At 38.0% G+C, this 16,221-nt stretch overlaps 1 protein-coding gene across 1 annotated transcript in view; it reads left to right on the top strand.

The window, feature by feature from the left end:
- Positions 1–6,869: 6,869 nt before the first annotated feature.
- The window catches only part of clybl (citrate lyase beta like), an 84,329-nt gene continuing 74,977 nt past the window's right edge, over positions 6,870–16,221 (top strand). Inside the window, exon 1 of the mRNA XM_084724053.1 lies at positions 6,870–6,966. Within this exon, the coding sequence (XP_084580179.1) occupies positions 6,923–6,966 (44 nt within the window). The 5' untranslated portion in view covers positions 6,870–6,922. The remainder of the gene's footprint in view (positions 6,967–16,221) is intronic.

Raw genomic sequence — 16,221 nt, 5'->3', positions numbered from 1 at the left:
GGATTGGTGTGTTTTTGGAGAAATATCTCTCAATGTTCCCTTATGTTATCGCAAGAAGAGATCAAGAATATTCACAAATATTTGCATCATATTAAATTAGCAACAACAATAGCGTAACAATTGTGCATAAAAAATTAGTACTGCAACAAGTGATGATGAGTCCCACACTGTAAGTTGATCAGCTGTTTATACTGTCAATAGTCTGTCCATGTGAAGCTAAACCCCTTAATCCTGAAAACAAAAGCTCACTGCTCTGAAAATACACACTCTGGAGTTTGACCTCAGTGACTGCTTACCTTACTGCCTGCAAGACTCCAGTAATATATTTCCCAAATTTACCTGTTAGAAACATCCACTCCTTCTAAAAGATTATTCATGATTTGTTAAGACTAATAAACAGACTAACTTATTGGGCGAACATTTGACATTAACTTGCAAACAAAAACAGTTATTCTCACCCAGAATAGAAATTTCAAAGGAGGACACTGCGGCTGTAGTGTTGTTGTCAGAGAAGCAAGTATTTCAATTTAGCGAGTTTCCTTAATCTCTGATGACATATTATGGTCATTTTATGATTTATTACCATAAATATATTACAGATTTCCCCTTTAAAAGTCCACATGCTGAACTACTCAAAGTGTAGACGGGATTTTGCTTTTTATTTTCAAAGGCCAATGTTTAATCTGGATTGTGTGGCTTTTTTGGCTGGTGTGCTGGTCTTTCCAACCATACTCCACTTCCTTTACAGGCACTCAACTGAATTGTTGCTTAACCTGCGCAGTGACCCTGCCACATGCTATCTGCATCCTTCCATCCCAGATGCACCACTACACTATTCCCCTTGTGGGCAAGGGTTTTGCTACGCGTCAACCAGAGCCACAGACTCGAAGGGAAATCCATAAACCTTGTGTTAGGGCAGAGGAAAAAAGTCAGCACCAGTGCTTACTCATCTGTTAAAAACGGAGTGATCTGCAAAGTTTGTATGAGAGGGTTTTTGACGGTGCCCTGCTGCTTTGTCAGTGCAGCACATGCTGCAGGCACTGGCATCCCCTATTGCCTTCCAGGTCATTGGCCAGGCTCAGCAGGAGGCGGGCTTCTAGCCCCATGACACATCCCTGATTCACAGCTGGATCCGTAACAAGGTATCATAGCAAATGAGTCGGTAAAACATCACTGGTTTGAAGAGCGTGAAAAATTGTCATGATATCATTTGTAATTCCTGATCTGGACTGCCGTTGGTAGGAGAAGGAGAGTCAGAGAGAGAGATCTGGTAATGAAGGGGTTTTATTCCTCTTCACTATCTTCACCAGTCTCGGCCCCCACCACCACCCCACAGCCTGACCCCCAAACTGATGCCTGAGGGGGGAGATCCAAGCTAATGTAAGGAGGCAATAATTAAACATCTCGTGATTCTCGGCCAAGTGGCTCATAGGTGTTGCACTCTTAACATGAGAGCTTTATGACACATTGTCCTGTTCTTGAATGTGTTTTTTGCTCCTCATTACACGTGACTCATGAGTGGTCATGACGTGTCAGATTGGGCCTGTCTTCGTGTGTTGCGGTGATAGTGGTGACGTTTGGGGAGGTTGTGCAGGGTAAATTAGGAGTTAGTTGAAAGATCTCAAAAATATTACAGCAGCTGAGCATGCAATTCAGTGCACGAACACTTCAAAGACTTTTTACAAAATAAGAGCTAAAATGTCAACATAGAGTATTGTGTTACTAGTAATTTAATTATAAAAAGCTATCTTTTTAAGACAGGCAATGTATTAGGGTGTCACAGTGTCAGACCTTCAATCCACAATTATTATGGCCAAAGGAATTTGTGACAATGATATTATCACAATATCTATAGATAATTTAAAAATAACCACAATAATAATAACAACAAATAACAATACAACATTCAAAATATGAGTATACAGAGTTGAGAAAGAGTCTGTAGCCATAAATGTAAGAGCATACAGTATGTTTAAGAGGTGCCGGATTATTTGCACGATACTATCATTATGTATATTATTAATATGATATCCATATTTCAAATATCGATACTGATGAACTTTTTAAATATCAAAGTTCAGTACTGGCATATAGCAACACCCCTACACACACTAACACACAATTTCTAGCTATTTTTTAAAATAAAAATACTTTTAAAAAAAGATTTTGATATCTGATTTATCTTGTGACAAAGTTACAGAGTTTAATTTTGCTTTGTTTTAGAGAAAAAAATGTTTACAAAAATGTTGAAATCTGGCCAGTGAAAAACTTTAGTTTTTTAGTTTTCCTCTTTGCATTTAATGCATTTACTGCTGTTCAGTTTTGATTGGCAGCTTTGTTTAATTGACAAATTGTGTCATTGTCATTAATCAAAATTGTTATTTGTATACTGGAATGTAGGAATGCACCCGAATCTGAATACATTATTCTGGAAAGCATAAATATTGTGATGGAAACAGATATTTCTTCTACCAAAAGTTGCTAGTTATTGGTCAGGGAAAAAAACAATTTACAAAATATAATGCAGTAATGTTCAGAGTACTACTCTTTGTCTTTATCTAATAAAATTTTTACAGAAGAACAATTTTAATTTTATTCTAATATTATTATTATTATTATTATGTATTATAATATCAACATATATGTATAATTTTCTAGCTCTGAGTCATGAGTCATGTGCAGTGACATTAATAGATCAAGAAACCTGAACGCAGCAGCATTGCAATTTAAGAGTATTCTTCCTAATTGTATATCTTTACTGTTAAACCAATGACTAAAATGTGAGAAACTACAACATTTGCCCAATTGAACTCAACTTCCAGTACAAATCATGTACACCTCCGGCCTTCTATCTGAATGTGGATGGATGGAGACAGATAATTTTATTGGCTGAACAGATACAGATAATGACGTGTTTCTGCATCTCTAGGATATTGATCACACTTGAGATTAAAAATATAATTAAAGATATAATTAAAATCTCATACTTTGTGTAATAATATTCAAGAAGGATGTGCCATGATAAAACATACAAACCACATGATGTATTATGCAATAAATTTACACACATAAGCCCTTATGATCTTTAACCTTTCTGTGTGTAGAGTACAGTGAGCTGTGAGGCTGTGTGCAGGTTTGATGGATGCAAAGAATGGACAAACATCAGCTCCCTCTAAAACCACAATGGAGACCTTGGATCTAAATGTCATGGTTTCATAACGGATACACTGACATTTGTGTGATGGGATTTAGCCATGGGTTAATATAGCCATTGCTGGCACACTGCATTGATGTCCATCTCACTCGGGCTGTGAAGTCTATCTCACCATTTTTTTTTCTGGTGGCCTCACAGAAGTTTCTTTCAAAGGGATGAATTGGATTCTATGCTGGTTAAAGCCAATTATTTTATCAGAAAAAAAACTGTTTGATATGTACGTTTGTTTTATATGATGTTAATGTGCCTCAGGAGCTGTTCAGATCATTTTTTTGGTGAGTGTTGAGCTAGTGGTGGGGGCTGTTGGGGAAGGCAGGCGATCAGCATTAAAATCAGAGCCATGTAAATCTAATCAATTATACAGTTTTTCAGATAAAATGTTGGTAAATCAAAACACATTTTCCAAAAGTCACAGTATAATGAGAAATTTAAATTGGAAACAGAAACCATTTGTTTATTATAAATGCCAGGGTGAGGTGGTGACTTGCCATCCATAAATTTCGTTATCCTTTCATATTCCTTTTATCTATGACTACAGCTTTGGCACTCATTCAAGATTTTAATGAACTCAGACTTCTGAGGCATCAAGGCCTAGTGATGCATTGTCCATTTGGATCAGGGAATACAGAGGGGGACAAAAGGAAAAAGCTTTCGCCTTTGACATAATATTTTATATTCTATTGCCTTACAGGGGGGTCATTAGGTGATTGCAACATTTAACAACATAACAGATTGACAAGAATAAACACATATTCGGCACATATCTGGAATTAACAACCAGACTGAGGGTGTGTGTGTGTGTTGTGTGTGTGTGCGTGCGTGTGTGTGTGTGTGTGTGTGTGTGTGTGTGTGTGTGTGTTCGTGCATGTGGCAAGGGGTGACTTGAATCAAAAAATAATTTTCTGTGCTTTATGAGGATACAGAGAACCCCCCTGCTCTGGCGCGACCTGGTGTCGGCTGCTTTCTTGGGCTCAGAGGTTCCTAGGGGAGACCAGAATGGAAGTTGAGCATCTTGCTGTGATCCAAAGAAAGTGTGCCAAATGCTATCAAAACTGGATTAGTAGACAACAATTGTGTTCGATGAACGGAAGGGGGAGGGAAAGAAGTAGTTTCCAAGTAACCCATGGATGGAATTTTCCAACTCCATTGCATTTTTATCCCATGTAGGAATGGATGCTCACAGAAGCCCCCTTTGTTTAGGGATAAAATCTCTATAAAATAATCCAAGTTTTCTTATCTGATTGTGGATGTGCTGGACTAGCAGCTAGCACACTGAGATGTATTTCAGATCTAATGCATAAAAACCAATGATCTATTTATATGTGTGGGTCATTTGTAAGCTAGTGGGAATGTTCATGTTTCTGAAATATCTTTTTTTTGCATTATCAGCCTTTGAAAGAGAGGGAAAAAAACATATATTAAGAATATTGCTTATCCAACAAAAATGACCTTGAGAGTAAATAATGGCACACAGCACATTATATCAATGGTTGCCAATGTCTGACCCATAAAGGTGAAATAGTGTCTACACGTGATCCCTTGTTACAGGTCCCACATGTTTGTGAGTTGTGAGCAGTTCAACCACAGAGTGATGTTTCCTGGTCAGATCGTTTAGATGTAATAATTTTGGAAGGCCACTTACCAGTAAATCAAAATGAACAACAAAAACTAGAGAAACGTCAGAAAAATGTACAGTATATGTTTTGATATATTTCCAAACCTCATAGAATTAAGGCAAAATATGGCTGTTCCTATCTGAAGTCTCATCATCTTTTGAATGAATTCATTATGTATTTATAAACTAAATATTTCAGATACTTAACACACATTTGCAAAAACCAGAAAACACTTTATTATCATGTAGCCTATGTAAAACAAACATCAAATAATTAGACTGACATAACAGATGTTATGAAACTAGAAATAAATTGCAGCATATATTAATTTTAATTACAATGAGTTTACCCATGTGTCATGAATTCAGTTCATTTTGCCATTAACACCAGAGTTACAACTGACCTCAGAGTCCTGCATGGGTCCAATTTTTAAAACAGGCACCCATAAAGTTCTGGACCACTACCGATACATTAACCACACTTATCTCCAAGTCAAATCTGGACTGCCTGGAATGGTTAATATAAGTCTCAAAACCCAAGCTGTGATTAAACACACATATGCAGTCACTCACATGTCATTCACTTGCGTTATCAACTGGCACAGCAGCTGTGCTCCTGCAGCAGCTCTCAATGTGTTTCCTCAGCAAGGATGTGCCTAGCTTGTGGCTATCAAAAGCTATTTTTTTTTTCAGTTTTGATGCTCCTGCATTTGACAAAACAATGCAAAGGTGCCCTCTGGGGTGCCCTTCATTGGACAAAAGTTTCCTCTAGGGTGCCCTTCCAGTGGAGAAAACACAATGCAGTGCCACATATGTTGCCCTAAATGCTAGGAAATTAGTTGGCCTCTATGTGCCTATCAGTGTTTAAATTGTGTTTTATTTCAAAGCTGTAGTAGCTGTTGAACTTTAGGTCACATAAGGAATTAGAGGAATTATAACTGTCTCACCATAAATACATCGTGACTTTTGTCATGCTGGTGCCCTGCTGTGTACAGCTGGTGCCCTTTTTATAAATTTTTTGCCCCTGCCCCTCAGACAGACTGATTTTGCCCTGCGTTACAGAACTTTTTTGCAGTTTATCCTCAGGCACCAGATCCAGTGCAGGGCACTAATTGACCTATCTCGCAATTTTGACAAGAAAACAATAATTTGTGTATCCACCCGGGGATTCAGATCCACTCCAAAATTTTATGATTTCTTCCATAGTACCCTTCCACCAAGTTTCATTTTTTATATTACATATACATGTATTTATAATACATAAAATATATATTAGATAGATAGATAGATAGATAGATAGATAGATAGATAGATAGATAGATAGATAGATAGATACTTTTCCTCTATTTCTGCTCAAGGCCTACCACCCAGTACACTTGGCTCTACAACCCTTATAAAGTAAAGTATGTCCAGCAGCACATACAAATTTAAATACACCCACAGCCCAATGGCTGACATTTGGAGCAAATCCCCTGCTGACTTAATCATGGCAAACATTGCGTGTCATTTGTGCACCACACTTGGACCTGGCTGATGGTAGTGGTAGTAATTCACCACTGCTGTGAGAGAGAACTCCTGGGGTGACGTGCCTTGTGCTCAAATCTCCCTCCTCTCCTATTCCTCCAGTTTCTCTCCACTGCAAGCTTCAGTCTGTCTTTGTCCCTTCTGTCTCATGTAGCAGAAGGACACCAGAGTTATTGCAGACATAGACCATCTGTGAGGCAGCGAGTTGTAGGATGTAGCACCCTCACAGAATATCACAGATTTAGATCACCACTGTTTACTCACCCTAACTTTCATTTTATTTATTTACTTGTTACATTTCTGTTGCTTTTTTGAATCATCTTCTAAAATAAATCACTTTTTTTTCCATAACTGTACAGGTTATATCCTTCTAACAAATGTTTAGCCCCTCCCCTCTTCACTACAATACCCTCCCACTGCTCGTTCGCTGTTTACTTTCCCATGTGCTAGGACTCCTCCAGAACCCGCCCCTCTACGTGCTGCAGCCAATCACATAGCTCGGACTGCACGCGGGAACTATCTGTGGAGCCAATAGTTGTTTGCTCTCTCAGCGCGTCATCCAGGCAAACATGGCGGCGCACATGACCAGAGCTGTAACACGACTTGTTCCACAGTAAGTCAGCTTATGTTTGTACACTGTCTGTTGTAGGAAAAACTCAGCCGGCAAAATGTAACGGCTGTATGTACCTTTGGTTGAGAAGTTTCCTCTCAATTCACGATAGCAGCTTTTGGTCAAATGTCACTTGTCTTGCAGGTTGGGGGAAAAGTACAGCAGTTAGCATGAATGTTTCAAACATTTTGTTCGTTTGGCATAACCGCTGTGTGAGTCAAAATGACGAAGTGTAGACGTGCTTGTAGATATGTTTGTTACGTCTTGAATGAGTTTTGAAAAACACTGGGAATGTGCACAGAGTTTACTGACAACGTCTAACCTCTCAAGATAAACACTGCTGTGTCCTGTGCTCCACTGTGCTTCACTGCACACACTGAGCAGGTAGTTGTTGTAAGAGAAAATTACAAGCATGGCGGCTGGAGAGAGTAATAGTGAATTTATCTGTAAAACGGAGTGTACTGTTTGCTTCTTCTTCTGTGGTTGTCACCGTTTAGGTAGTTTTGACTGTGTTGCTGTAGCTGTACGGCCATCTTATCCACTAGTTTTTGGTCTGAATGAAGTTAACCTGTAAAAAACTTCTCTACTCCTGTGAAGTCAGATGATGAGGTCTGTTTAATATGTTTTCAGTTGTGTATTCTGCTGTCTTCATCCTGCTTTCACTGTACTTTTTAAAATACAGCTACAACAATTAACTGATTATTAAATTAAATGGCAACTAGTAATATTAATAATCTATTATTGGCTTTAGTATTTTTTCCAGAAAAAGTCAAAATTGTCTGATATTGATATGTGAGCCGATAGTCTTTATACAGAATATAGAGCATATACATGAGCACCAGTTTTTCCCCTCAGAAATGGTTAACAATTTGACAAAGATAGTGGAGTGTGATGGAGAAGGGATATTTTACAGGTTTACAATAAACTTTATTGTCCAAAGTGATATCAGGACACTGAAATGGTTACTACCAGTATTTTAAATAATTATGAAATAGCTAAAAAAAAAAAAAAGACATAGAACAAAATATATAGTAATTTCTGATTTAAATGCTGTGTAAAGGAAAAGGGGCATTTTTCTTCTAAACACATTATAGACATACATGTTAGAACATAATTGTTGAAAAGATATGAAAAGACCGAGAACTATGTAGAACTGAATTGTGGAGTTAGACTGTTAAACTGTTGTTCAAGATGTCTGTGTTCAGGATTTTTTGGGTAGACCTGAAACATGGCTCAGTGGCACATCCTCCCTAATGGTCAGTAATGAAGATACCTTCAGTGACTCTGTCAATCCAAACCAACACAGCAGTTCACTTCAGCTCACTTTATTTCCAACAACCCGATCCAGAAGGAAAAAAAAACGTTATCCTGTCCCCGTCCTTTGGCTCTGGTGGCTCAAACATGTCTGAACATATCCAATAAAGATGCTAGACAGAGCCTCCATGTTTCAGGTTGGAGTGGTGTTTGACACGGAAACAGCGGAGCGGACATGCCTCCAGCATTTCAGAGCAGAGAAAACGGCTCATTTTTTCGTGGTTTTGAGACCTAATTTTACATACTGTGTGGCAAACTCAGAACATGCATTTATTGTCGCTTTACAGAATCTTTAATTAGTTTTCTCAGGTTTCTGTCCCACTACTTTTTACTTTAACTCCCTACATTTGGACACAAATACCGGTAATTTCTTTACCTGACATTTTCAGAACATACTTGTTATGGCTTTATAGTTAAACCTAATGAACACCTTATGGATGAACATGTTTCCAAAATAATATCCACATCCACTATATACTTTATGTACTTTATTTATATTTATTTTGCATCATTGTGCACTGCTTTTCCAACATCAAGACAGATTTCAGCCTAAATGGACGGGACAAATAATGCATGGAAATGATTCTTCGTTGTATCCATCCGTGCATGTCATGCATGACAGATGTTACAAGATGAAAGCGATGTAAAAGACTTGTCTGTCAGAGGGCTACTTTTTACTTTGAGTGCATATCAGAGGCTTTACTTTTTCAGCTTTACTAAAGTAGAGAAGTTGAATCAGTACCAATGTGACTCTATATCTGCCCTCTTGCCAATTCATTTTGAAAGAGCAACTGCCAGCAGGGGAAACTCCTACTTGGCTAGGCACATCAATAGTTTAACTTTATAACTCAGCTATAGATAACTGCATATAGAGCTGGTCCCACAGTTGTGGTCCAGCCAAAAATGCCTTGCCATTCAGTATGTTTTTTTTTTTTCCCATAGGAGTATGTTTCATCAGCGTCAGTGAGCAGGTAGAATAGTTGACTAGTTGTCAAAGGTTTCTGATATTAATTTAATGGTAAACAGTAATAATTCTGTGTGTGTCAGAACAACCAGCAAGGAAACTGAACATTTTGTGAATTTATTCAAACAAGTCTTGTTCAAAATATAGGAATAAATAACTTCCAACTTGACAAAAACAAATACTTGCAGACTTATCAACACGATGGTGTGATGTATATTTACATATTAGCTCTTTAGCTGCTTTAAATCACCTTGGTACTGTATTCCTGGTTGTCAAACTGATCTCTGTTGGTCTTGAAGACTGTATCCCAGTCAAATAGAACTACTACCTGAACTTATTAGCTAATGGCAGCTACAGTACAGTTAGCAGTGTTGACCTCGAGAAAAGGTCTGTGTTGCAACAGTCCCCTGGTAATTTTGGGCTGAGTCGTAACAGCAAGCCGCAGCTCTCAAATGGAGTTTGAGTTCTTTTTTTCTGTGGCAAACTGACTAATGAAAACTGGGTCAACTAAGACTCCTCTTGCTGACTAACTGCTTTGGCGACTATTAGGGGCCAGCCCTTCATTTCTGCCAGATTATGTCATGAGATTCAGTGACGGATGGGTAGCAGTCAGAGTTGCCGAGTGCTCTTCAACCTTTCGTAAATTGTCACGCAAATCTCATAGGATTTATAATGTGAAACTTCAAACAGTTTGAATGTCAGTTACAAAGAACTTAGGTGGGTTTAATATTCTAGTAATATGTCTGTGCTGGTCAACTACATTGTGACATGTGGCTCTAATTTAAGGCACATGCATTTCCAGAGGCGCAAAGCTGATGATCCTGCCAAATTAGAGGGTGAGGTGACTGTCATGCCTGTCTTTGTCCGTTTTGTGCTCATGGTGACAGCCTGAACAGATTAGAAAATAAAATATTTTCTCATTTTTCAATAATCCCATTTAACTTTAAGCATCTCATTTGTCTTGTAATTTAATTTGATTTATTAAGTGGAAATATAGATATTTTGCAAAGTTTTTTTTTATATGTGTTGTGCATACAGCATAAGAATATGAATAGTCCTAATGGGATTCATATTGAATTTTGGCCTGTGTTTCTGGGAAGCAGTACCTACATGGTTAAATGCAGCCTGCTCAGATGGCTGGAACAAGGAGAGGAATGTGTGTGCTTGTTTTATGGACAGCCTAGAGCCCTCGCCCTGGCATTGGCGGCAGACTGCTCTTTGTCACAAACACCCTCGTGTCAAAGATGCAACAGCATCCTGGAGGAAGCATTGACTGCCGCTATGAAGTCGACAAGTGATGAAAGTAGCCTAGAGGTTGTCAATTAAGAGAGCCAAGGCCTGGACCTTATAAGTTAATGGGCAGTTTCCCCTCTCAGGGCCTGCTAGGGCTTTATAGCACAGCTTATAAAAACCCCAAGTGTAATGCACCCCTATAACGTTTTCAATTAAGAGAAGGGGCATAAAGCAGTGCAGACACTTGGCTGCCATGCTAGAATGTTTATAAAGTGGCATTTGGCATAAATTGGGAGGGGAATTTTCAATTGCCCCAGTTGTTTTAAAGCAGCAGCTACTGTGCAGAATTTTATTTTGATGGCACTTCATGCTGGCTGGAAGCATTACAGACTTCCTGGTGTCTTCCCATTACCAGTTCCTTTAGCTCGGTCATATGGATGCACAGCCTGAAGTTTAAAAGCCCTGTCTTCTCAGTTGTTAAAGACATTAGAGACAAGACAAGACCAAATTTTAATATAGACTTGTAATATTATACACTCTTAATAGTAGCACTAAGTGTCATTGTAAAAGCATTTGTCATTCCCCAGTAAATTGGCTAATTTCCATTTAAATCTCTATAATACAAGAATTTACATGCAGTGCAATTATAGAAAGTGAAATAAAACTGAGCTGACTATTTTTTGTAAAGGTAATTAGTTTGTACATTACAAATCCCTTGTTTGTAATGCTATTAGAAAAAAAAAGATTCTAAGTGCTCAAAGAAAATACTTTCAGTCATCTGGTATCTTCTGTGGTCAAACTAGCTTCGACTTCCGGTAGAAAAATAAATGAGTGTTGAATAAACACCAGTGTGTTGACACCTCATTTCCTCATTGATTGGTGGTGGAAGCTGAGCCTGAGGTGTGTGGCCATAATCCAATCAAGCAAGAAAACAACCATGGTGACTGTGTAAGCAAGTTCTTAAGCTAGAGAGGGCAAGTAAGTCTTGAACTATTTATTGTTTAACATTTTACTAGATACATTGCCTCACACACCAAAATTTGACTGAATTTTCTTTTCCATGTCTGCAAAAAAAGGTAATATTTTGTTGAGATAATTTAATAATTTAACTTGAATCAAAAATTCTTGACTAAACTCACTGAAGTTACAGTGAATTATGGTAAATAATTTAATGTTTTGATTTGCAACAATTTAATTTTCAAGCACGAAAATATGATAAATCAGGTTCACAACTCACTGAGCAAATTTGGGAAGACAATTTTTGGGGAGTTTCTAAAAATTGAAGATTCAAGAAGATTCTGAAGAATAAAAGCAGATTATCTCAACAAACGAACGTAGGTGTTTAGTTTATTTCAAAACTTAAGAGTCAAGAATCAAGAAGATAAGATAATTTTTTGTTGTTTTTACAGTGTATGTGAATCACTTTTTAAAAGTCTATCCTCTTCTTTTTCACCCTTTATTATCGATGAGACCTTTTGTTTTGTAAATCTGAATTAAACTACATTAGCAAAATGCATAGTTGGATTCAAGTAAACTAAATCACACCACGACATGGCTGCCTGTGGATGTTTTCAGCAGTGCCTACAGGGGCGTCTTTTTTTACACTTTGCCTTTTTTGAGCCAGTGAATCAGTAAATCGCTCTATTACCTGTTGTTGACCCAGCTAGTCTTGCCTTTGAAATCTGTTACACAGCATTAAGTAACACATGTTGCTGTGTGAAAACAAAGCTCTCTCGACTGGCGTGGTGGCCAGCTGAGTAAACGTGTTTCAGGGAGCAGTGTGGGATGGCAGAGAAGAGAGGCCTATACTTGTCCCAGCGCTGACCAAGGTGGATCCATGCGGCCAACAGATGGATATGTTACCCTGTATCCCCATAGAAAAAAAGCCCAACCAAAACAAGTGTCTTTGCTCTAGCGCTGAAGCCTTTGATCAACAGCACATCTTTGGCTTCAGAGTAGGACTTCTTTGGACCCCAGAGCGCACATGGAATCGCATCTGTATAAACACGACCAGGGAGGAATGTGTGAACAATGCTACAAAAGAATTTTGTTCAAGAAACGTGGGGCGGACTTGGCTAACGAGTGGTTTATGTGGTTAAGAGTTTGAGCGTGGTGGTCGCACTGAATGAGAAGCTGGGGAAATACACTCTGTTTATAATGATAACACAAGTGGGAAACTTGTGTTTTTGCTTGTTACCGATGTGAGCCAATAAAAGTGCCGTGATGAAATGATCCCTTTTAAGACTAGTGCAGGGTGTCAAAAAAATCTGACACAGCAATGTATGTGACTAATGCTGTTTTTTTTGTTAGATTGTTTGCTGAAATCACATTTTAATGAAAAGGTTTTTTGTTGTTTTGTTGTTGTGAGATTTCTATAGTAGTGTTGTCATAATACCAAAATTTTGACTTTGATACCAATACCAAGTTAAGCATCACAGTACTCGATACTAAAACGATAACTGAGATGGAAATGATACTAGTTTGATACTTCATACCTAACAGAACGTTCACAAGGGTTATCCCTCGACATACTGTTGCTAAACCATAAGACCCACACAGTGTACATAATACATTTACAATGAAATCTGAACTATTTCACTTAAATTTCATACATTTGAGGACAAATTGCTAATCTATGGTTGTACTGTTATTGGGTCAAATGTTATACCTGCTCCCTGCAGTGCCCCTGTATTATTCTACAGTTCCAAAACTACTAACCAAGATTTTACCAATAAGACATTTGCACTTAAATGTTACTCCAGCAGCCCAGTACTTTTTTATTCAGGGTCATTCTGTATGGGTGCTGTTATGCTTTCTAAATTTACAGTCGCAGTCTTTATGCCCTTTTTTTTTTTACTGGCCGTTCTGTCTGATGCTATAGAGCCACCGTAATTTAGAAGTGACATGTAGCTAGTGCTAGTAGCCTTATGCTATTCAGGTATTAAATGTTTTAAAAGCATCAAAGTGAAACACCCCATGTAACTTGTGCTTAATACGGTGTTGTAGACAACACTGTATTAAGTGCGAGTTGAAAATATTCAACTTGACTGAAAAGTTTGCATTTATTGCTTTGAAGAATGTGGAGCAGAGGGAAAGAGCCGGGGAGCAGAGCTGGAATTTTCTGAGGGATAGATACTGTGAGGCACATCGGATTTTGTTCTGATGTGCTGCCCTTCACTTCGTGAATGTACAGATGTACAGAGAGGAGAGGGAAATAAGACTGGGGGGAAATAAGAGAAAGAAGTGGAGTATCTGAGTGTACAGTTCAGTCAGAGGCTGAATTGAACACAAACAAACTCGGCATCTGCGTGAGGCAGATTGCTTCACTTTCGGTATGAACACAGTCATAGTGACCTATGCAAATATCAAAACATTGGGAAATTCTATTATTGTGCCATTTTAATAAAAAAAGTAATTAAAAAAACATTGCCACTGCACAACACTATTTTGCAGTATGGTTGTCTAAGCCACTTATCATTGACCTATTTATATGATATGATTAAAACCTATTTGGCTGGTGAACAGTTAAAAAATTATTTTAAATATTACACACAGACCTCCTTAGAGAGACCACCCGATTTCCACTTGAATGTCATAATTTGTAGCCTGTGCTGATCTATTTACTGAACTGTATTAAAAGCATTTACTGTAAGTATGACTAACAATTTCTAATAAAGAGTGTTTTGGGCTGGTACAGTTTAGCCCATGTAGCATTAATTGGGTAACAGTCAGAGTTGTGTGTGTGGGCAGGATATTACTTCCAGATTCAGAGTCAGCCCCACTGTTGAAAGGCCAAAGGGGTTGTTTTGGCTATTAAATAGACACAGATTTGGGTTCAATTTACACCTCAGAAACTTGTAGAAGTACATTTGCATCATGACTTACAGGCTTTTTTACCAGTTATTAGGAGAAATTTGTACTGTCCCCGTTCTCCTCGCCACGGTGGTGTTTTGGTCTTCTCACGGCACTGAGGTTGGCTCATTGCCATGGTGATGGTCGGCTAGTTCCAGGGCGATGAGGTGTAATTTACCCAGCATTTCCTGTCTGATACACAGCACCCTAATGAGTAAGAGACCTGCTTTTATAGCAGAGTGTTTGTTAACCAGGCACAGCAGGGGTGTGTTGTGTGCGTTGTGTGTGTGTGTGTGTGTGTGCGCGTGTGTGAGTGTGTGTGTGTGGGGGTTTCTCTGTTCCATTCTGCTTTAACATGTTTGTTAAAACATATGTACACCTATAGGTGGGACTATCTGTAATAGTACATGGGTCCATGTTGTGGTTGCACGGCTGCAGTTCTTGGTCTAACCCCTCGGTGTCAGTATTGACAGCGTGCTATGTGATGAGGACTTGGAGAGCTGCCTGTGATGTTTGCTCTTGTACCAAATGTGGTTTTATTTCACAAATATCCCTCATTATATGGTCCCACACTATCGCTGAGTGACTATCCAGGAAACTTAAATTGTAATATCAACGACTGTGTCTGCATGATAAAGCTGTGCAGCCCAGAAAAAAACCAAAACCAAAACTTTTTTCATCCTGAGACAGACAACAGGAAATAAATAGTATGTGCCTTCAGCAGATAGTAGTACTAGTAGCAAAATGTCATAACTAATTAATTAACTCAACAAAAATCAACAAACGTGAGCCACGAAAGTAAAACTAAGATTGCTCAAATCAATGACAAGTCATTTGACAGAAAATGTATGGATTAATTTGCTAAGCAATTAATTGTTTAGGTCTTTTATTAAGTGAATTACCAAATATGTAGTTTGAATTGCACCTAGGATGTAGGGCTGGGCAATAAGGACAAAATCAAATATTATATTTTTGATCAAATACTTCAGTATCGATACTGTAACAGTGTAGGGCTGAGTATCGGCGCTTTAGCAAAATATTAACAATATAATGAGATATTTGACAAATATTCAGCAGTAATATAATGTGGATACATATGGGTAAAGGCAAGTAAGAGCAAGCAAGAACAGTAAGAACAGTGTGGTAAGTTCACAGAATTACATCACGAAGAAGAGAACACGTGTAGTATATCAAAATCTTTATCAACATATGGAGAATCTAAGATGATACCTAGCCTCATATCAGTATTATATTGATGATATTGCTTGGCCTTACTCCGTTTCTACTACTACTTAATGCATCTCTGAGGTTTTTTTTAATGTTGTTGTGTGTGTTCTATGTTTCTCATACCGGTGCTAAAACGATACTTTTAAAATGAGAGCTTTAAACTTAATCAGATATGATGATATTTACTAACCATGAGAAAGGCTGCTATCATCATCACCAGTGGTCCCCCCATCATACATATAAATGTAAAAGTCATGAAACATCTCATCTCGTGTGTTATATTTGTGTTCCTCATCTCCAGTCCCAATTCTCCACTTGTAGGTGTGTCCTGTGCGCAGTATTTTCCCCCAGGATTAAAAGTCATGAAATCATGTCTGCCAGTCTTGACTTTGTCATCCTGGGGAAAAAAATGTGCCTCATGTGTTGCTAGATGCTTCCCCTGTTTACACATAGTTACTTTAGGGCCACATGTAACGATTATTTTTTAGATGATTAATTAATTATTATTAAATTATATAATAGTTAACTTTAATTAACTAAAATACATTTCAAAAACTCGTCTCATTATTATTTCAATATTTTGTTCAATCATACTGAAAAATAGATACATAAAGCACATTAAAATAATGATAATAGTGGCATATGTTAAAATTTGTCTAATTTCCTGT

This window comes from Lutjanus erythropterus, chromosome 8, assembly GCF_056507025.1.
Source record: "Lutjanus erythropterus isolate fLutEry1 chromosome 8, fLutEry1.hap2, whole genome shotgun sequence".
In the NCBI taxonomy this organism is placed as follows: domain Eukaryota; kingdom Metazoa; phylum Chordata; class Actinopteri; order Lutjaniformes; family Lutjanidae; genus Lutjanus; species Lutjanus erythropterus.
This window is presented reverse-complemented; position numbering and strand designations above follow the sequence as displayed.